This window comes from Pelodiscus sinensis, chromosome 23 (genome assembly GCF_052426305.1).
Source record: "Pelodiscus sinensis isolate ZL-2025 chromosome 23, ASM5242630v1, whole genome shotgun sequence".
NCBI classification, from domain to species: Eukaryota; Metazoa; Chordata; order Testudines; family Trionychidae; genus Pelodiscus; species Pelodiscus sinensis.
The window spans coordinates 17,742,883-17,765,685 of NC_143074.1; the positions used below are offsets into that span (position 1 = coordinate 17,742,883).

Here is a 22,803-nt window from a genome sequence, read left to right on the forward strand (position 1 = left end):
CGAAGAGACACCTTCTCTCTGCAGCCCTGCACGGCACCATGCTTCTTCCAGCAGGAGACCAAGAACGCAGCCTCCGCCAGAGACCGGCCTGGAGCAGTCTGAGCCCTCATCCTGGCTCCTGTCCCTCCAGAGCAGCGGAAGCCCCCTAGGCGAGGCAGGAGAGCGTCCGGCTGATCATCTCCATCAGGAGCAGGTTTGGCTCCGTTCCAAGGCTGAGTTTCAAAGAGGGACTCAGCTCCATGCTGGGGCAGCTGCCTCAGGCCGGGGGGCAGGGCGGCCAGTGCCTAGTGTGTCCATTTGCACGGCGCAGGTGGAGCTACGCAGAGTGGGGAGTCCCGCTGCAGGACCAGCCTGTCAGCCAGAAGAACCGGGAGTCCAGAGCACTCGCTGTCTCCGTTTGCCCCGGTGTAACGGCACGTGGCAGGCAGGGTGGAGTGACCCACAGGCTTGTGACAAGGGCGCAGAGTTTAAGGCCAGACAACTACCAGATCACCTGGCCTCAGCGGGCTAATGGTGCAGAACTCAACAGCCCTGCCTAGCTGGCTCTAGAGATCTCCCATCTTCACCGCCCACCTTCCTCCCCCTCACACACACACGTACCACAAACCTGGCCGCCGTGGCCCAGGTGGGTAGATGCCTGCGGTGGTGAGGGGGTATGCCCAGCATGGGCCTTTCTTGGTACAGCATCCCAGTTCAGGAGGCCCTGCTCACAGGGTAGGAGGGGGGGCGTGTGAGAGGCACAGCCAATCACAATGCTTTGTCGCCTTCACGGGAAAGGCCCTAGAGACACCCGGGAAAACCGCCCAAGCAAAAACTCTCAGGCTCCTACCGTGCATCCAGCTGCCTTCACCAGCTTGTGCGAGGAGAAGGGGAAGGCCTCGTTGCTGAGATCAGTGTCGAGAACCTCCTGAAGGACCGTGCGGCTGCAGAGAACGAGCAGAAAACTCTGGTGAGAAGGAGGCTACACCCCAGGGCCAGGAGGTCGCTCACACGACACCCACCACACCGGCTCCCATGGAGGGTTCTGCTTCTGGCCTGGCCTGTGTGCTTGGGAAGGACAATCTTCCTCACACCTCCCCAGCTTTCTTCTTGCCTCTTTATTCTGTAGCCCCCTCTAGGGTCTGTGGGACAGGCACCCTGCTGGCTGCGTGGGGCCGCTATATACAGACAGCAGCCGATTGCTCCTGGCCTGTCCCCTTCCTCATCACAGCTACTCGGAAACCTGAAAAAGGAAAGCTACTGGTGTCTCTTTCACTTGTGCTCCATGGGGTTGCACAAGAGCTGGGAGAGCACACAGTCTTACTGAGAGTAAGTGCAAGATGCACATTTCTCTATATGTCCTCTTAGGGCACAGGGCTGGGATGCCAAGGAGCAAGGTGCTACTCTGGCTTCCGACACAGACTCTGTTAGTGACCTTGGGCCAGTGACTTAGTCTCTCTGTGCCTCGGTTTCCCCCCCTGCACAATGGGGACATTCGCTCTGCCCTGGCTCACAGGGGTGCTGTGAGGACAAATTCAATGATGTTGGTAAGATGCTCAGATACTGCAGTGACAGGGGCCAGACAAGGATGTAGGGATGGAAAAGTTGATCATCAGACAAAGGGCTTGGGGGTCCTATTCTCAGCTCTGACACTAACTGTCTGTGTGCCCGCAGGCGAGTCACTTCACCTCGCTGCTCTCCCATCCGTCCAATGGGGCCCTGTTTCCTAGCGGGTGGGTAACTTGTGGGACATACCCGACCCGGCTTTGACATCCCAGCATCAAAGGTGCCAAACAAGGGCAAAGTACTGCAGGAGCCTGGCCAGTTCCCAATACGTCTCCCTCCCGAAGCACAGCTCCCTGCTCCCCTGACTGGTGTAGAAACCCCTCCCCTTCTGGGGCATTTCCCTGCCCCCACTGCAGCTGTGAAGAGGCCTGCCAGGGAATGACACCCGGTGAGCCCCGCTCACTGCAACCAGGGAGCCTCATGCATTGAAATGCAAGCACCCCTTGCCCTCCCTTTTACGTAACTCTGGCTAGGGAGCCCTGGGATGCGCTCGCTTTTGCCCAGTACATTCAGCACCTCCAGCCAGACTGGCTGCTGCACCCGCAGTACTCGACCCAGCCCCGGCAGCTGGTATTTAAACAAGCATCCCAGCAATCCCATCTCAGCTCTGCGGAGTGCAGCCGGGGAACGGAGGTATTCTCATCCCCCAGGCTGAGTCACAACCCGCCTCAGAGGGGCATGTGCGGCAGGGAAGGGTCCGGAGAGCGCTGACTCAAGCTACCAGATCTCTGCCCACATCACGATGGGACTCCACAAACCCCAGGGGCTAGTGCGTTAAACGAGACGGGTCGGAGGATGTGATAGCAGGGAGGGTAGCCTGTAGAATCCTCTCCCCGTCCGTCCACAGAACCACGGCATGGGGGTTTTCCAAGCAAGCAGTGTTGTCTTCAAGCCGTCATTGGCAAGTCCAAGTTGAGTCTCAAGTCACTACAGTTCAAGTCTCAAGTCGAGTCGCGAGTCCCTAAAGTCACTTTCGAGTAAAATCCCAAGTCGAGTCTCAAGTCTTAATTTAAAAAAAAAGTCAAGTCACTTTTGTACAAGCCATTTTCGGACAATTTTTTCACCAAGTCGATTTAACAAAATTGGCAAGTTCAAGTCGAGGCTCAAGCCACAAACAATGAACCCGAGTCGAGTCTCAAGTCGGGGCACCTAGGCGACTTAAGTCGGACTCGAGTTCAAGTCGTAGGACTCGAGTCAACAACTCTGCAAGCAAGCTTGGCAATTTGCCAGAAGTGACAAAGCAACTGGTGGGGTGGGGGAGCGGTGTCTAGATTTAAAAAAAATATCCATGTGGGTTTAGGTCATAAGGACCCATGAGATCATCTAGCAAAACACAGGCCAGAGGATTTCACCCAGTGATTCCTACAACAGCCCCATAGATTTTGCCCTTCTCCAATGTCACAGATGCTTTGGCAGATAATAGATAGCAGGCTTAAAACAAACAAAAGGAAGTTTTTCTTCACGTAGCACACAGTCAACCTATGGAACTCCTCGCCAGAGGACATTGTGAAGGCCAGGGCTTTAACAAGGTTCAAAAGAGAGCTAGATAAATTCATGGAGGTTAGGTCCATCAATGGCTATTAGCCAGGATGGATAGGAATGGTGTCCCTAGCCTCTGTCAAAGGCTGGGAAGGGACACCAGGAATGGGATTACTTGGTGATTTTCTGCTCTGTTCATTCCCTCCAGGGGCACCTGGCATTGGCCACTGTTGGAAGACAGGACAATGGGCTGGATGTGAGCAAGACACGAGAAGTCGTTCTTCCATTCTACTTTGCACTGATTCGCCCTCAACTGGAGTATTGTGTCCAGTTCTGGGAACCACATTTCAGGAAAGATCTGGAGCAGATCCAGAGAAGAGCAACGATAATGACAAAAGGTCTGGAAAACATGACCTATGAGGGAAGACTGAAAGAATTGGGCTTGTTTAGTTTAGAAAACAGAAGGGACATGATACTGATTTTCAAGTATCTAAAAGGGTGTTACAAGGAGGAGGGAGAAAAATTGCTCTTGGTCTTGGATGATAGGACAAGAAGCAATGGGCTTAAACTGCAGCAAGGGAGGTTTAGGTTGGACATTATGAAAAATTTCCTAACAGTCAGGGTGGTTAAACACTGGAATAAGTTGCCTAGGGAAGCTGTGGAATCTCCATCTCTGGAGATATTTAAGAGCACGTTAGACAGACATCCATCAGGGATGGTCTAGATGGTACATGGTCCTGCTATGAGGGCAGAGGACTGGACTCGATGACCTCTCGAGGTTCCTTCCAGTTCTAAGACCCTATGGACCTTTGGTCTGACCCAATATGGCCATTCTTATGGAAGAGGGAGGCGACTCATGCCTGAGACTGAACTTAGTGGTATTAAGACCAAGTATTGCTTCCCCATCTTCTCCCTCACAGGCCTGGAGTGTTCAGTGATCAAACCCATGCTCAGCTCAACAGGGTGAGGGGGTTTCATTTCTACTTGCAACATACAGCCCACTCTACGTCAAATGGGGTTAGAGTACAGCAAGCCAGCAGGAGGTCCCCACAGGGCTACTGGTCCTACACACCCTTCCAGGGCTCACCTGTCATGAGTGATGCCACGAAGACTGGCCGGGCTACTCAACCCAGCAGTTGGCATTGAAACCAGTGAGCGGACTCATGGTACCATAATATGCTCCACACATGGCAATAAGTGTTGGCAGGGTGGGTCCATATTTCCTACTGGCAGCCGGAGGATGGGACAGGGACCCACAGATGTGGGGCTGTGCTGTTACAGCTGGAGAGAAGTGCGGGGGGAAGGAGACACATGACCGGGAAGATTCTCCCATCACGCCAGGCCTGGCTACAGAGCAGCTCTTCCCAGCCCCACTGAGCTCTGCAGAGAGGAATTCCCTCTCCCCACCCCCAAGCATGGCGGCGGCTTTTCCTTCGTTAGCCTCCCCTCACCGCCTTTCACTGGCAGCAGCCCCAGTGGCTGGGGACATGCTAGCTGCTTCCAGGCCTTGAACTGACTCTCATAAGTGCTGGCTCGTCACCTCTGACAGACTCATGCCGGAGTCTCAACGAAGTGCGAAGGGCGGCTGGGATGCACCACTGCCTAATGCACACTTACAGCTTAGCCAATGCTTTTCAGCCCACCCTGCAGCCACTGGCATGGGGTGGGAGCTGCCGAGAAAAGGGACTGGCCTACTCAAGAGTCCGGCTGCAGCACACTCCCCCTGGGGTGCAGTGCAGGCCACACGCTAGCCCAATATCATTAGCCCTCTGTGCCCTAGCTCGCCTGGGGACCAAGCCCTCAGCTGCACGGGGAAGACAAGGCCTCTTTCTCCGCATGCCACTTGCTTCCCCACAGCCTGCCTTGGGGGTGAGGAAACCCAGTTTCCAAGCCCCCCGCACAGCAACCTTTCGCCTCCAGTCCCCTGGCCTGGCGAGGAATTTGGATGGTGCTCAACTCAGAGCCTCTCCAACAGCCTCTTCCCAGGGGACCCTGGTCGCGTCTCCAGCCTCTCGCTACTTACCTCGCCGGCCCCTGGACGCTGATCATCCCCAGCTCCTCGGAGCAGTCCACCAGCCTGCACTGCAGCTTCCTGTCCTGCAGCACCGTGCGGAGGTGCGACCAGTTGTGCTGCGCCACGGCTCCGCCAACCGCCAGGTAATAGCCATCCCCTGCCAGGAACACGGGCCAGCCGTTGAGCCAGGGAGACCCAGGCCCACCCAGCAGTGAGCCAAGCGCTACAGGGCTGGAGCTCGGCGCCACTTGGCTCAGTGCCCCAGAGCCCAGACGCTGCTCAGAGCTGCTTGGGTTTGCAAGGCCGGGCTGGGAGCGTCTCTCTCAAAACCCTGCAGTCCTTCCTCGGGCAAAGTTCCCCTGGACGCCAGTGGGCTGGAGCCTGCGAGAGGCTAAGCACCCTCGAGGCGAACACAAGTCAGAGAGCTGTGATCAAGCCTAAGGGGAGTTTTTCCTCAGGAAGGACGGAGTAAAGTCTGAGGAAGGTCAGGGCCAGAGGATCGCCAGGAGGAGAGGCAGAGGGAACTGGGCTTACTTAGTCAGGAGAAGCGAAGAGTGAGGGGGGATTTGATAGCAGCCTTCAACTTCCTGAAGGGAGGTTCCAAAGAGGATGGAGAGAGGCTGTTCTCAGTAGTGACAGATGGCAGAACAAGGAGCAATGGTCTCAAGTTGTGGTGGGAGAGGTCCAGGTTGGATATTAGGAAAAACTATTTCCCTAGGAGGGCGGTGAAGCACTGGAATGGGTTCCCTAGGGAGGGGGTGGAATCTCCATCCCTAGAGGTTTTTAAGTCCCAGTTTGACAAAGCCCTGGCTGGGTTGGTTTAGTTGGGATTGGTCCTGCTTTGGGCAGGGGGCTGGACTCAATGATCTGCTGAGGTCTCTTCCAGCCCTCATCTCGGGTTCTATGAGTCGTCACTTCTGCATCCTACCAGAAAGGGAAGATCAAGCCGCAGAACAAAACCATCAAACTTGACACTAGGTTGAAATTTTGGACAGAGTGGTTTCCACATCTTTCCTTTGAATGGTGCTGATTTCACCTGACGGAGAAAGATTTGGGACCTGATTTCCTCTCCCCTCCCCCGCCCCCCAGTTGCAGTCACCCCTGCGTAAAGTGGGGTGCACAATGTTACCAAAACAGCACAGGGCTGGGGCATACGTGCTCTGCCCAGGTGTGAACACGTGACCAATGGTGGAGGCCAGGGAGAAGCAGAAAATACAAATACAAAACTTGCCTTCTGTTCAGCTCCAAAATCTACCCCGCCCCCATATGAGGGTAGGGGTGGGGTTACTATTCAGGTGTTCTGCAAGGCGCTCCAAGAGCACTAGTGCAAGGGTGGTGTGATGCAAGCGTGCAGTGCCTCTGACTCTAACCTCTTAGGGGATGTCTACAGGGCAACTGAATGCCCAGGGCTGTCCCAGCCCAGCTGATCGCAGGGTCTGGGCAGTAAAACTGCTTGGTAGACATCCAGGCAGCATTTCGCTACAGAGCCCAACCCCCAGGATCCTGCATCTGCTGATCTGGGGCTTTTCGTCCAGTGGCCTCTCAGCTGTCGCGTCGTTCCCCTGCTTGTATGGCTTCCCTGATTCTGCTTCAGGAGTGAGGAACCTTTTTCAAGTTGGGGGACGTTGACCCACAGAAAAATAAGTCAGGGGCTGCACAAGAGTGAGAAGCCAACACCCTCCCCCAAAATACCACCTCACTGACACGGCCCCGACTGAGGAGCAGACAGACACTCTCCACACTCCCCTCGCACAACAGAGCCTGGGGGGGCTGGACTAGTGGAGTTTGTGGGGGGGGGGGAGCCTCCAGGACGAGCTTTACTGAGTCAGCTGAGGGGAGGAGTAGGAGCATGTGGAGGGGTAGCACCGGTGGATCTGATTTGCCTGACTGCAGCCTGTGAGACTCGGGGCTCCTCCCCCCACAGCGGGGAGCCGGCGCTGGTGCTCCAGCCCTGTGGAAGGAGTTGCGGGGAGCGGGGAAGGAGGAAGGAAGGGAGTTGGGAGCACCAGCACCCCAGTACTGGGGTGGGGGAGGAGCCCAAGCTTTGGGGGCCAGATCCAGACAAGCTGAGGGCCAGATCCAGCCCTGGGGCCTTAGGTTTCCCACCCCTGGCTTAAGGCGTCTGCTTAAGACATCCCAGATGGGCTTTTTCTTTCTACAGTTAATACGAGAGGAGCAAATCGCAGGCCTGGAAACCTTCAGCATGTAGCACTCCCCTTCAAATCAACAGGGACACTGCTCCCCAGAGCTTGCAGGCCTGGCAGTTCCACGCATCTTTGTCAGGGACCCTGGAAACAAACCGCAAAATCTGCCACCTTAGGATTCGGGGAGCTGCCGTCTTTTGAGCCAGTTTGCCTTACTCGCAAATTCAAGGTGCCACATGCAGGGCCGGCCTGAGCCCTTTTGGCGCCCTGGGCCTGGGCGTGCGGCGCCGGTCCCGGGAGCAGGTCGTGAGAAGCAGGTCACAAGGGAGCATGGGCCCGCCCCCGGGGCGCACGGCACATGCGCTGCTCAGCCCGGCCTGGCCAGCGCTGCTGGCGCACACGCCGGGCCGTGCAGGTCCCTGCAGCCGTGGGGGAAAGGGTGCTGTAGCCGGCGCCGCAGGCGGGCTGGCGCTGCGGGAGCCGGGCACATGGCTCCTGATGGCAGCTGTAAGGGACGCTGTGTGCCCCTTACAGCTGCCATCGGGCACCCCTCATCAGTTGGCGCCCTGGGCAGCTGCCCGTCTCGCCCATGCCTCCGTCCGGCCCTGGCCACATGCCACAGCAGCAGGAAGCATGTGAGCGGGGCAAGCTGGAACAGCGGAGGCGTACCCCATGGACAGGCTTACAAGGGCATCGCTGCCATCCGACACGGACCGAGCGACAGGGCACCTTGTCCTCACAGGCATGTTTTCCAGAGAAACGTGACGGCTGCGTGCGCTCAGTGGCAATGTCGCTGCACCGGGGACCTGCGCTTTGTGCCTTCAGTCCAAAGGGACACCAAGAAGGCAGGGAAGGAACGTTGCCTCTGGACAAATTCAGCACAAACACGCTGGGATCAAACGCCTGGGGACAGCTAAGCGAGGTGTTGCCACTGTGCATGTCCCAGTCCCATTGCACGGCCTCAGCTCCTGAGATCGCGAGAAAGGTCCGGGTAGAAAAGACAATCCTCCCTCAGCATCGCATCCCCACTGGGGTAAAGTGACTAAGTCCATGGAATGATGCTGATTTACATCCGCTGAGGATCTGGCCTGGCAGCCTGATCTCCATAACAAGATTTCTCCGGCATAGCGACATCAACTGAGAGCTGGGGGTGGGGGGAGGGCAGGATCACCCTCTCTATCTACTGTCCAAAATTTCACCTTAGTGTCCAGTTGGATTGTTTTGTTGTTGTTCTGTTTTGCTGCTTGATCCACCCTGCCCGGTGTAGACACAACTAAGCCAGCTGAACAGTGCTTTTGTAAGCACAGCAGTGTAGCTATGGAGAACTCCTCCCATTGGCTTACACACTGTGTCTCTGCCAGCCTCGCTACACCAGTCTGGAGTGCAAACAAGGCACATCCACAGCTTCTGAGGGTGCTGGAATAATGTATATGGGGGGGGGGAGGGCTGAAAGCCATTGAACCAACTGTAAATCCTGTATAGAATGGAAACTATTTTAAGCCTGCGGGGGCGGGAGAGGGGGGGGGGGGGTTCAGCAGCATCCACCCACATCCCTATTGCCAGCACTTATGATGCTTCTCTACTAGGGAGCTCTATTGGCCCAGCAATATCAGACTTGGTACAGTGTTTCCTGTAAGCTGAGCACTTGGGGGCCATCCAGGAGAGATTCAAACCACCCAGCTGATGCCCACACCACCTACAGCTGGCAGCATGTGTTTCTATTGGTGGTGCTCATATCTACATGCCTTGGTGCACAGAACAAAATTTATTCTGCACATGGGTGGGGAAAAAATAGAGGGAACATTGCCCAGGTTGGCATAAGGTCATAGAAATGGTACTTTACAATTCTCAGAGATATTGGCCTGATTCACCTTTGCCCTGCATTTGGTGCCAGTGCATCTGGGTCTAAAATGCCACCCAATTGGAACGGTTGTGTTCAAGACTGATTTTGCATAAGCCTAAACAGCTGCACAAGCCGTAGGTCCAACGGAGGCTCCAGCTCATAGGTTCCAGGTTTCCATCTGCACCGCCTTGCACCTCGTGGGGAATTTGGATTTAGAGGGAGGTGCCAGCTGACTACCAGCCTGAAGCAGGGGCATCTTCTGGGCTGATGGTGGGAGAGGAAAGGAATCAAAGGATTTCTCTATTCATTCCTGGGCAGTTCCCACCCATGCCACACCAAGGTCAGTGAGGCAGAGGGCTCTTCCACAGGGCATGGGGATTGTGCCTTGGTCCATGTTTCTGCTGCATTCACGCCAACGGGGAATTTTCCTTAGCCAGTAATTGGGAGAAGGGACTTGGGAGAGGCTTAGTGCTCCATCAACCCTGCCTCTACTGCGCCACACGCCAGGAATCTGTCATAGTGCTAATAAGTGCAGCCACCTACTGTAATTGAAAAATAGATCTGCTTTTATTAAACTCCTCCATCACCCATCAAACACAGCAGCTCCCCTCCCTCCTTCAGGGGCGTGTGTGTCTGCGTTCGGTGCTCTGGAAAAACAGCACTGGCAGGAGCCAGGCAAAGCAAAGGCAGGGGTTGTGGAGATGTCCCACACATGGCTCTGCCCACACCTCTGGGCTCCAGCCTGCAGCATTCACCAGTCCCGCTCCGCCCCAAACTTTGCCATGGCATCTCCCTCCAGATTTGCAGGGCTCCCAGTTACTCTAGCCCCAGGTTGCTCCTAGGCTGAGCACGCCCCACTAGGAGGACAAATGGAAGGGGGAGCCACCAGCTTGTTTTCACTCCAGCCCTAAGCCCAAGCTTTCTTTTTCCTGGGCACGTGCCACTCCAAGAAGAACCTGATGTTGTGCTGAAGCTGCAGTGTCATTAGCCAAGAAACTCCCAGGAATCTGAGGCAAAGCCATTTGTAGGGTTGCCAGATACTTTCACAAAAAATCCCAAGCATGGTGAGGTAAAAAATTGGTTGAGCAAAAAAAAAAAAAAAAGATCACTGCACCTTTAAATCCCCATGCTCTCCCCACCTCCCTCCCACCCCCGCCAGATGCAGTAGGGGAAGAATGTCCCCACCGGTCTTCCGTCCAAGAAATACCGGTGTCCGGTATTTTCTGTTTTTTTTTTTTTACCAGACAGAGGCCATGAATACTGGACTGTCCGGGAGAAAACCAGACACATGGCAACCCTAGCCATTTGGTGGAGCCATTGGACACGAGCAAGATGCCCTCCCCTATGAGCAGCCTCCTCATTCCATTCCATTCCCCTTCCCACCCCAGGCTGACTGCTCTGCTCCCTTCTAATTCTCTTTTACTGCAGGGGAAGAGACTGGCAGGGGAGGTCACCCCTGCCTGAGAGCCATTCAGAGCAGCAGCATCCGAATGAAACCGGTTGGTTTACAAGTGCTGGGGGGGGGGAAGGGAGCACTAATTGGGTTACATCCACTGATAGCTGAAGAGGAGGGGGGAAAGAAAGGCCAGGTGGCCAGTATTAAGGGATGCAATCACCCTCCGGACACTGGCTAAGAGAAACATGATGGAAATCAGCTTAGCAACATGCTGCTCCAAACCGAACGGGCAACAGCGCTTCCCCCTTTAACGTGGCTATAAATCTACTGGCTTCCACAGAGCAGGTTACAGCACTGTCCCGGCTTCTTGGTGAGCCACCTGCAGGGCCTGGGGATCCTCCTAAAGTCCCCCCCCCAACGCATCCCGCTTCCACCCATGTGCTTTGCTCTGAAGAGCAGGACGAGGCTGATTGGAGCCAGCTTGTGAAGGAGAAAACCAGCCCCGATTCTGGGCTGCGTCCAAGTCAAGCTCAGTGCAGCCAGGATGGAGGGTAAGGTGGCGGCGCAGAACCTCCCTGGCTCTTGTACACTGGAGCGCACAGATACCAGGACAGCCCTGCTGGAAAGTAGAGCAGCCCCAAGGCTGCCCTGAGTCACGCAGCCTGCAGGGCTTCATGCTACGGCGCCCCCTAGCACCACAGAACAGGTAGAGGACAGTGAGCTCCTCCTCCAATTCACCTTGCACTGTGGCTGCCAGGAGAGGTGGCTTGGGGCTGTTCTAGCCCCAGGGAAGGCGCACCTCTGTGGTGGAGCATTTCCCCAGCATGGGGAGCTGCAGCCTTTGTGGCCTCAGACCTGATGGAGAGGAGCTGCTGGAGGGCACAGAAACCAAGGCCTTGTTAAGAGCCATTAGACTCGCAGTGGTTCCCAAACTTTTTGGCATCATGCCCCCGTTTTGATTTTTGAAAATAGCAGCAAAACTTGTTGAGCAAACAAAAATAAAATAAAAAAAGGAACTGACCGGGGCAGCAAAACTTGATGGGGGCGGGGAGGCTGGGTCGCCTCGCGCCCCCCCTGGAATTTCTTCCCACCCACCCCCCTAGGGAGCACACACCCCAGTTTGGGAACCCATGCTTTAGATCATCAGACCAGCATGACACCTGTCGTGCCACTGACAAGAGCCTCAGCACATCCTCTGTCTCCCCATTGCCCTGATGGGTCTCAGCATGACAAAGCCCAAAGTCTTTGTGACTCTCCCTGCAGCCAGCCTGGGGGGGGAGGGGTTTTAGTTACTGATCACAAACTTCAGGAAGGACAAGCAATCCAGCCCAGCTGTTTATGTGGGTGTGGTGGTGGAGGGGGGGTTGACTAAAAGCTGGGCCCAGAAACAAAGCCATAGTAATACAGCAAGACAAACGGGTGTCCGTTAGTATAGCTGCGCTGCCTTGACCACTTACACCGCTGATACGAACAGAGCGATGAGAATTTACAGCAGCGGCTTGCCAGCGCACAGCAACGCTATGTGAGCGTTTGGGACAGGAAGTGGTGATGGTGAAAAAAAGAGAGGAAGAGGAAGAAGAAGGCTAAATTGTACATGGCGGGGCAGAGGGGATTCTCATCAGCCGTAATATTTGCCAGGGGAGCTTTTCCATCTACGGCAAGGAAGGGATTATTTCTCTGCCTTCAAACACTTGACATTTTTACCTTCGAATGCTGGGGTCAGTGAAGCGACCTCGATCCCAGGGCTGATTTGACTCACGGTCAGATCACTCTCAACACCGCCCCGTTTGTTTAGCATGCAGGTGTAAACAGTCAGTCCTAGAAACAGGAGGGAAACGACACACGTGGGGGATCAAACCTTCCAAATGGCATTTTAGCAAGTGTCAGGCCTAGAAAAATGCAAAAATCTAGCCAGGTATTGGAATCCTTCTAATACCTGCACAGCCGCTGACTGTGCCAAGACATATAAGCTCTCCCAACCCACCCCCTCCTCCCCCACTTAATCTTGATCTGCAGCCCTCTCTATTAATCAGGAACAACGAGGCGTCCTGTGGCACACTAGAGACTAACAAAAATACATATAGTATCATGAGTTTTCGTGGGCAAAACCCTCTTCTTCAGATGGGTTGAGAGAAGAACATTGAAGAAGTGGGGTTTGCCCACAAAATCCCATGATACCATAGATTTTTTGTTAGTCTCTATTGTGCCATAGGACCACTCATTTTTAAAGTTACAGACTAACACGGCTACCCCTCTGAGACTCTTATTCAGGAGTTAGGCCTCCCACCGGCAGAGTCAGGTTCATGAATTGCATAATGAAAACAAACGGGGACCTGAAAGGAAACCCCAGGAACTCAACTTTGCCTTGTGGTACAGATTTGAAGCCATTTCTCTGGGCATGAAAAGGTTAATGAGCTAATACAGAGCCCTTTCAGCTACCAAAAAATGAGCTCAACTTGTGTATGTACAAGTCTAAAGAAAACAGTGAACTCAGATGGGACCCCCTTAGAATCAAGACTTCCTAAGGAAAGCAAGCACCCTGAAGGTTAGACAATGGCATTAGCCGTTTAGCTCCAAAAGGAACACACATGTTAGAGGTCAGACTCTCAGCCGGTGTAACTCAGCATAGCTACCCTGACGTTCATCTAGCCATGCCATCTGAAGATCTGGCGCTAAATCCCTCATTAGGACACCTTCAAAGGAGAGTTGCGTTTGAACAAGGAATTGCAGCTGAATGGGTCCAGTTTTCCCCTCTCGTCAGTGTTGCCTGATTGATTTCAGGGGCCATTCTTGGTTTACACTGGGGCAAGAGAGAACAAATTCAGTCCCAAATGCATCATTCTTCCACTTCACATCCTTAGCAAACTCCCCACTGATACCAACCGATTGGCCCACTAGGTGTCGCCACTGCTTATGCCAGTGCTTGTCTTTCCCCGGCAATGAATTTTAGGATGCTGAATCTCTTAGGATGGGATTCAAATGTCAGCTGTGCCAGATTTAAAAGTCATGGGGTTTACACCAGTGTAAAGGAGATCTGACGGCAGCCTGGGAGAGGGCAGAGAAAAACCTTCCCTCTCAGCTGCTTTCCAACATTGTCAGCGAAAGCAATAATTTAAACACCGACAGTTCAGGTCAAACGACGTACGTCTTGATCAAATATATAATTTTGTAGGGTGGCTTTTTTTTGTACAAAGCGCAGCAGAAACATCAATAAAGCTGGCTTCTGTGGCCAAAATAACAAGGTTGAAGCAGTACCTGGTGACTTGCTAACATCAGCGGAAAACAGCCAGTCGGCCGCTTGCCTTGCTTCAGGACCAACCAGGTAGAATTTGCCAAAATAAGACATGTCAAAGACAGCCAGCGCATTTCTGCAGGTTAAACATTCATTCTTGATCTAAAAATGAAAGCATAACCAGGTAAAGTCACGCGCCACAAAAGGAGCCATCAAAATAAATTAAAATAATTTATGTAATGAGGCAGCAGAAACAACCAACCAACCAAACAAAAAGTGGATATGTGACTTAAGCCAGAGCTTTCTGTAGCGTTTAAAATGTTCCTTTAAAAATAGATATTAAAATGGAGCACCTCTGATAACAACACAGTTCCCCCCACACACTCATCTCTTGCTTCTTATATCCATAACTTGTCTTTTGAGTTGGTGTCATCTTGTCAAATTTGTTTTTATTTCTCCCTAGAATTTATCTCCCAAGTGCACTGGATTTGATGGAGTTCTGAATAGGGGATCGCAGCATTACAGGAATGGCACAATACAGTGTGTGGGAGCTTATAAACTTGCTGGAGGGGGGAGGGGAAGGAATCAAGTCCTTCCCATGCTTGTTCTCAACCTCAACTCAGCTTTTTCTATTAGGAAAGCAACAATAAAATTCCATTTAACCATGTATTTATTCTGCAGTTCCAAGCCTGTAATGAAGGTGTTTTTCATTATCTTGGCATTGGAAAAAGTTCAGAAAAGGGCAACAGAAAATGATTAGGGGTATGGAACAGCTGTCATATGAGGAGACATTATTAAGACCGGGACTTTTCAGCTTAGAAATGAGGAGACTAAGGGAGAGGGGATATGATAAAGGTCTATAAAATCATGACTAGTGTGGAGAAAGTAAATAAGGAAAAGTTATTTGCTTGTTCCCGTATCACAAGAACTAAGGGTCACCACTGAATGAAATTAATGCAGGTTTAAAACCAGCAAAGGGAAGTACTTCTTTGCACAATGCACAGTCAACCTGTGGAACTCCTTGCCAGAGGATGTAGTGAAGACCAGGACTTTAACAGGGTTCAAAAAAGAACTAGATAAATGCATGGAGGATAGGTCAGGAATGGTGTCCCTAGCCTTTGTTTGTCAGAAGCTGGGAATGGGCAACGGGATGATTCCCTGTTCTGTTCACTCCCTGAGTGGCAGCTGGCATTGGCCACTGTCAGAAGGCAGGACACTGGGACAGATGGACTTTTGGTCTGACCCAGTATGGCCATTCTTATGTTCATGCTTAGAGGCATTTTTCAGTAAAGATGGGGAAAGCGGGGCTCAAACCAGTAGGGTTTTGCAGTAATGGTTTGGCTCCTGGTCTCATTGCTCTCCCCCCACCCCATGGGGTGTAAGATGTGTAAGATCAGTGGTTCTGCTCTCCTCTGATGCGGCTTGGATCCCTCCACAAAGGGCTCTTTTCAAAACTCCCCCTCCTGCTGCAGACTTCTCTCTCGGAGAAGAAATGAACTGGACAGGGGTCGATAGCATAGAAAGAACCTGATTCAAAGTGCCTTGCGAGTCATGCACTGCACATACGGGCTCTCCGCTCCCTTTTCACAATGCACCGAGCCGTTAAAATCCACTCCCATTGCCTACGTGCTATGGAATCCAGGGGACTGGAGAGAATTCCAGCCTGAGATAGTCTGAGGTTTATTAAGCACTTTATAAAGCTCTGCAATTCTCCTTGGCGCCTGACAGAACAGAGTGAGACAAGGCCCCTCCTCCCAATTCCTGACAGCCCCACAAGACCGTGACAAGCAGCTCAGTTGACGTTTTCCTGTCCTGCGACAGCGCAGAAGGGTCCAAAGAGGGAGCCTGCTGAGTGGCAGAGCCCTTTCTACTCACCAAGTCGTGGTGAGGTGGGAAGCCAAAGGTGTATTCATCCCCTAGCAGCTGGTTATAGAGGTAGGAGCCATGGGGCTTTCGGCCGTAAGCACCATAGTAGTCGTAGTCCAGAACCTAACAACAAAAAGGGCAGGAGAGAAGGACAAAGGAGGAAAATCACAGACAGTGAAACATTAGGGAGAGAGCTGAAAGGGCAGGACCGGCCGCTGGGTTTGGGTCTGTGAGCTGTTCTGATAAGATTTTTGCCACCTTCAAACCACGCCTGCAAGACAGCCCATTTGTGCTGGATCTAACTGCGGATGCAAGTTCCCATGCAGAAAGCTCATTTCAGATGTCCCCTTCCCCCCCCCCCACTCCACCCCTGCTCCCCAGTTCTGAATAGGAATGTTACGTTTAGATTAATCGGTTAATCAAATAGTCAGTGCAATTTGCATCGACTATTCGATTAGTTGATAAGGGCACCTCCGCCTTTGAAGTGTAGCAACGGTCCCAGGGGCTGTTGCTACACTTAAAAAGCGAAAGCGCTGTGGGGAGCTCCGGGCCAGGAGGGGACTCAAGCAGTTCCCCGCTGGTCCCCATGCTCCCCGCAGCATTTCAAAGCAGCAGCACCGCATGGAGCCCAGGGTCAGTGCAGGAGTCCCCAGCTGGCCCCCAGCTGCACGTGGCATTTCAAAGCAGCAGCACCGCATGGAGCCCAGGGTCAGTGCAGGAGTCCCCAGCTGGCCCCCAGCTGCACGTGGCATTTCAAAGCGGCAGCACCGCATGGAGCCCAGGGTCAGTGCAGGAGTCCCCAGCTGGCCCCCAGCTGCACGTGGCATTTCAAAACGGCAGCACTGCATGGAGCCCAGGGTCAGTGCAGGAGTCCCCAGCTGGCCCCCAGCTGCACGTGGCATTTCAAAACGGCAGCACTGCATGGAGCCCAGGGTCAGTGCAGGAGTCCCCAGCTGGCCCCCAGCGGCATGTGGCATTTCAAAACGGCAGCACTGCATGGAGCCCAGGGTCAGTGCAGGAGTCCCCAGCTGGCCCCCAGCTGCACGTGGCATTTCAAAATGGCAGCACTGCATGGAGCCCAGGGTCAGTGCAGGAGTCCCCAGCTGGCCTCCAGCGGCACGTGGCATTTCAAAGCGGCAGCACCACATGGAGCCCAAGGTCTGGCCTCAGGATCCTCATGGCGCTGCTGCTTGGAAGCACCCCCATCGGTTCCTCCCCACCTTGCTGCCTCTTTCAGATAGAGGCAGCAAGGTGGGGGGGAAGCAACTAGTCGACTAGTGTGTCAACTAGTTGTTCACATCCCTAGTCCCGAAATAAGAAAGGGTCAGATTTGAAGTTCGGGAGTTAGAGCTTTTCATGCCCACTGCACACGCAGGTGCACGCACACACACGCACCTAAAACCTCTCCTCCATTCCCTTCACAGGCCCCTCGTGCACTGTTTAATAGGTCTCCGTGGCTTTGCCCCACGGGGGTAGCCTGAGAAACGCAGCTGTGCTTACCGGAGCTGCGCCCTGTGGATTAAACCATCCAGGTCTCTCCCAGCCATGCCTCTCCTGGAACACACAGCCTTGCCGGAGAAGCTCCTATGGACACAGGACAAAAACAGCTGTGTGATAGAGACACCGGGGCATCCAACCCCTAGTCACACGGGCCTCCCCCAGGGTCATTTCCAGGCTGTATCCCGTACTGCCCTGGCTACGGCCGAGCGGGGTCTTGGTCAGGAAGCTGGCGCTGGCCCCAGCCTGGGGGCGGGGTAGAGCAGTCTCAGGTGTGCGCACTCCCTCGGGGGTTCTCAGCCTTTCTCTTGCTGCGGCCGCTCCCAACATGCTATAAAAAGTCCATGGCCCACCTTTGCCATAGCTGCTCTTCTGCATTTAAAAGGGCTGGTGTTGGGGGGGTCAGGGCCAAGCATTTCCCCCATGTTTCTGATTTCCCTGCCCCATCCCCTTTACCCTAACGTGAGCCCTTCCCCAACATGCTCTCTCACTGTCTCCAGCCCCCTGCTTGGTCACTGAGCCTGAGCTGTTGATTTCTGATGGTGGCTTATCTCAGGGGCAGGGGGGTTTCTGCCCTCTGAAGCACCAGACGCACCAGGAAACAGCCCCAGGAAGCCCTTTCCAGGCCTGCCTGGTTTTTGTCAGTGTTCATTAGATGGGGAGCAGGTGGTGAAAGGAAGAGATGGAACAGAGGAGAGAAGCCTCACAAAACGGTTCTCTCTGTGCGGCGGGCATCCGCTGCACATTGGTCTGGGCAGGGCGGAATCCAAGCCTCTGTAAGCGATGCACTGGGGAGAATCAAAGGAGAGAGAACAGTGGGGTTCACTGAGAAATGCAGCTGGTGAATAAACAGAGATCAGACCTGGAGGAAACTGTGGCTTGTGTCGTGCTGAATATCAGGTCCCTGCTGGCCTTAAAATCTATTAATTGGTTCAGACAAGCACTGGATCATTAAACCAGGGAATGGGACTGTACAGAGAGGGGTTTGGGGTCAGTTCAATCTAGGGTTTTCTTCAGTAGTGGTCAGTGCATGGTTTAGGCATGGCAGGTGTTTGAATAGTTGGGGGAATGAAGTTTCCTACCAGACCCAGACAAAGGTTGGATGGCTTCATGTTCTGAAAAAATACAACTTGTGTCTTAACACAGCTACACCCTATTGTGTGAGGTGCTGTACAAACACAGAACCAACTGTTCCTGCCTCCAGGAGTTTGCTGTCCAAGTACCAGACAAGAGACAAGGGAAGGATACAGAGAGATGGGAAGAATATTATGAAAGAAAACAATGAGATAGTACTGGCCAGGATGAAAGGGAGTGCATCTTAGACTCACCCCAGTCAAGTAATAATACAATACTAGTGGGCTGCGCCCCATGCTCACTACGCTCACCAACGCGCACCCCGCCACCCCCCGCTGCCCCGGCCACTTTTGCTTTCACAGCCAAAGAGCATGAGAGCATGATGATGTCATTCAGTTGTCCTGCAGGAAAAACGGTTTTATATATAGAGGGAGAGGGAGAGAAAATCTTGTAGTGAGGAGTATACGATTGGGTTATACACTGTTAATTGGTAACTGATTGATAATAAGCAAAAGAGCCACATTTTCTCTAACAACAATTTCTAAAGTAGTAAAATAAAAATTAATATTTATATGCCCTTTTTTCACTTCTTCTTCATTAACCCCTCCAAAAAAGTCTCTACTTGCAGTAATTATGTGAGCTATCAGGACATTTTTGTTTTGTGTTTCTGTTAAAAAAGAACATTTATTGTTGAATAATTAAGAAGTGATCCACATCTATTTATAAAACTCACACATGTTTTGGCAATTAGTGTATAAATACCAGGCTGTCAGTCAACCGGGCACCACTTATTAGACATGCTATTAAAATGAAATTGAATTCTTAGTGAGGGAATGGCTGTCTTGCTGCTCAAGACTCTGTACTACAGTGAGGGTAACTTGGAGGACTGGAATTAGCAACCAGCTGAAACCGGCTCAGGAAGCTTCCATTCTGATTCTTGTTCACACTGCTGCAAAGTTAAATGGAGTCACTCCAGATGTACAGCAATGTGAATGAGACCAGAACCTGGCCCTCAGGCCGCTGAGTCCACCTGCAAGCAAAGCTGGTGGTGCTGAGCAATGGTAATTGTGGGTGTTGCATGTGCATGAAGCATCTTTGAAAAATTGGGCCTCTTTTTTAGGGCTTCCAATTTGAAAATGTTGGCCTGAAGGGATTGGTTCAAGAGGACACAGCAGGTCAGCCAGGGTACGTCTAGACTGCAGGGTTTTGTCAACAGAAGGTTTGTCAACAGATACTGTCGACAAGGCTTCTGTTGACAAAGAGCGTCTAGACTACATCCAGTTCTGTCGACAAAGCAAGCCGCATTGTTGACATAACAGTGTGGACGCAAAGGACAGTGTAGATGCAATAATGCCTTCTATCGACAGAACTCTGTCAACAAAAGGTGTTATTCCTCGTATAATGAGGTTTACATATGTCGACAAAACTGCTGAGTTTTGTCGACATCATGTCGACATAACTCAAAGGCAGTGTGGACACAGGTATAGTTTTGTCGACAAAAGTGGACTTTTGTCAACAAAACCCTGTAGTCTAGACACAGCCCCAGAGAGGCAGGAAGAGAAGCCAGTGGTCCTGATTCTAACCACGCAGCGGGCTCGCACTTCCAGAAAACTAAAAAGCATTGGGCACCAAATTGCAAAGCCTTTTCCAATGAGGCAGACACCCAGTGGCTGTGTGTACATTGGCACCCTTTTCCGGAAAAGGGATGCTAATGAGACACTTTGGAATTGCAAATACTGCGGGGGATTTAAATACCCCCCGCGGCATTTGCATGAACATGGCTGCCACTTTTTTCCGGCTCGGGGTTTTGTCAGAGAAAAGCGCCGGTCTAGACGGGATCTTGCGGAAAATAAACCCTTTTCCGGAAGATCCCTTATTCCTACTTTCAAGTAGGCTACTTTCAAGTAGGAATAAGGGATCTTGCGGAAAAGAGTTTATTTTCAGCAAGATCCCATCTAGACTGGCGCTTTTCTCTAGCAAAACCCCAAGCCGGAAAAAAGTGGCAGTCATGTTCATGCAAGTGCCACGGGGGATATTTAAATCCCCCACGGCATTTGCAATTCCAAAGTGTCTCATTAGCATCCCTTTTCCAGAAAAGGGTGCCAATGTAGACACAGCCCCAGTGTGATCCCAGGAAAGTTGCTATTTAAAGATTGGTTTGTCTCCACATTTCCAAGGCCCCATGTCACTTCAATCCCTCTCAATTCTGCCTTGTAAGTGTCTCCAGGAACAGTCCAGCCGTAGCCCAGTGCAGCTGGGACTGAACAGAGAGACAAAGCCAATGGGAACTTTTCAGTGTCTCTCTTAGAACGTCTCTCTTGGCCATGTCAGCCCAACCTTTCTGAGGGATTCAGAGTCAGCAGCAACAGCTTGGTAACGGAGCCCTGACATGCTATTCATCAGCTATTAATACAGAGCCATCTGCCTGCATGTGCCATCTGCCCAGGCGGCAATCCCCACCTGTCAGGCTGGGGAGGCAGCCAGGCAGAGGAAGGGCTGGCTTTTAGAAAGCCCTCCTCACACAGGGGTTCGACCACAGGTGCAGTGGGAGCAGGAGAGGGGAAAGCTCACCGTACTGCTCCATCCACATGACCCCGCTTTGTGCTAGTCATGCAGGAGACCCCAGGCCCAGTTCACCACTGCTGTATTTGGGCATAGCGCCCTTAATTTCCAGGGGGCAGTGTCTGGTCATGTCAGCAATGGGTCAGGCCTCTGGGCTTCATCCCTGTACCCAATCAGTCACTCCGGGCACGTCTACACTACAACGTTAATTCGAACTAACTTAGTTCGAATTAGTTAATTCGAACTAAGCTAATTCGAACTAACGCATCTAGAACTAAAAACTAGTTCGAATTAGCGTTTTGCTAATTCGAACTAGCGCGTCTAGTTCGAACTAGCACGAACTAGTGCTCCCGGGTGGCCAGGCTGGCAGCTCTCCTGCCCAAGCCGGCCACTTTCCTGTGACTAGTGCGGAGATCGTGGACGAGGTCCACGATGTCCGCACTAGCCCAGGTGGGTGCCCGCCTCTTGCGGTCCCGGGCAAGCTCCCGGGAGCCGCCAGCCTGGTCCCGGGAAGAGGGGGAGGGCTGGGGGGCATCAGGTGGGTGGCTCGATCCGTGCCAGGTGCAGGGTCTGCTGGCTGGGTGCTGGCAGGCTTGCACCTGGCACGGGCACCGTAGCCAGCCCGTGCCCCTTTAAGGGGTCCGGGGCCGGGAGGGGGGCAGTAGAGTTTCCCTGGTGTTGGCCAGAGTGGCCACCATGGAAACCTGGGGAGGGCTAGCCTCCCACTAGTTCGAATTAAGGGGCTACACACCCCTTAATTCGAACTAGCTAGTTCGAACTAGGCTTAATCCTCGTGGAATGAGGATTACCTAGTTCGAACTAAGCGCTCCGTTAGTTCGAACTAACTTTGTAGTGTAGACATACCCTCCCTGAGCCAAAAGGAATAGCAAGAGTAGCCTTTTGCATGGCTCAGTGGTTTGCCTTAAGGTCCAATAAGCGGCTGCTTTTCTGGGTGCTGAAAGGAAGGCCCGGCCATTGGCCCCTCACGGTTCCAGGAGTGGGCCCGTGCTCATGAACAAGTCTTGCTTAGGTTTCACATGGCAACAGAGGTTCCCTCGAAGCTGCGCGGCAACACGGCCCCGCAGCTGCTTAATGAGCCCCACCCAGAGGCACATGGAGCTGCCTGGCTGGGGGAGGGGCACTTCTCCCTCAGGGACAGCAGCAGCTCCCTGCTGAGGACAGAGCAGAGAGTCTCTCCCAGCCAGTAGGGAAGGATGGGCCTTGCTTCCTAGCACCCACCAGCCCTCCCCATGGAGTGTGGGCACCCACCTCATGCAGGGGATCTTTCCGCATGTTGCGCCCAGCCAGCGGCTCGTCATAGGGGAAGACGACCGAATAGTTCTTGGCATACGACTCGTGGCTGCGCTCCCGGATCCAGCGGTTGTTGGCGGTGAGGGAGTGGTGAAACCTCCTGAAAGGCCAAGAGAAGGCGACCTTCAGAGGCAAAGATCCCAGCCTGAGCTCTGAGGACCATGCGGCCTTCTAGCAAAAGGAGGACGCCATTATTACTTGGACTGCAGCAGCCCCTGGAGTCGGCAGCTGAAATCACAGCCCTCTGGTGCTCGGTGCTGGACATACACATCGTGAAGTCTACACAGGCACGGCAGTCCCCTGAAAATCCTGGCTGTGCAAGCACCTCCCGGCTGGTGCAGAGCTGGCAGCAGGGCTCTGGGAGGCCCTGCTCCCAGTCCCCAAGAGGAGGCATCAGGGCTTGCCGGGGAGGGGAATGAGAGGGAAGGGGCAGGGCGTGGAGTCTGAGCAGATTGTACCAGCGCTATTCTCCGCTTTCCAGGGCCTACGCACTGATTACCAGGTGGAGAACTGTGGGTACCCGTGAGCTGCTCACACACAGCTCTGCCACTCCCCTCAGCCTGCTTGAAACATCGCATGCTATCCCAGCGCCCGGGCACTCACACCGCTTTAGCTCAACCCGCGCCATTCCCTGCCCTCCCCCATGCACTCAGCTCCGTGCCATAGCCCCTCTGTTAGTTCAGTCCTGCCTTCTCACAGTGCCTCTCTCGTGCGCCTCATTCTCCAGCAACCCCCCCATTCTAGTCCCGCTCTCACCCCCCAACTCTGCCGATGTGTGGCGCCTCCTGCCGCCCCACGAGTCCCATCCTGAAGCCAGTTACCAGAGCTGCTAATTACAAT

General features: G+C 53.3%; 1 protein-coding gene across 1 annotated transcript in view; it reads right to left on the reverse strand.

Annotated features, from left to right (window-relative positions):
* The window catches only part of SARDH (sarcosine dehydrogenase), a 125,278-nt gene that overhangs the window by 48,911 nt on the left and 53,564 nt on the right, over positions 1-22,803 (reverse strand). The window contains exons 11-17 of the mRNA XM_075905253.2: positions 21,922-22,063; positions 17,020-17,103; positions 15,529-15,642; positions 13,677-13,815; positions 12,126-12,239; positions 5,048-5,195; positions 830-923 (exon numbers count right to left, since the gene is read on the reverse strand). Of these exons, the coding sequence (XP_075761368.2) occupies positions 830-923; positions 5,048-5,195; positions 12,126-12,239; positions 13,677-13,815; positions 15,529-15,642; positions 17,020-17,103; positions 21,922-22,063 (835 nt within the window). The remainder of the gene's footprint in view (positions 1-829; positions 924-5,047; positions 5,196-12,125; positions 12,240-13,676; positions 13,816-15,528; positions 15,643-17,019; positions 17,104-21,921; positions 22,064-22,803) is intronic.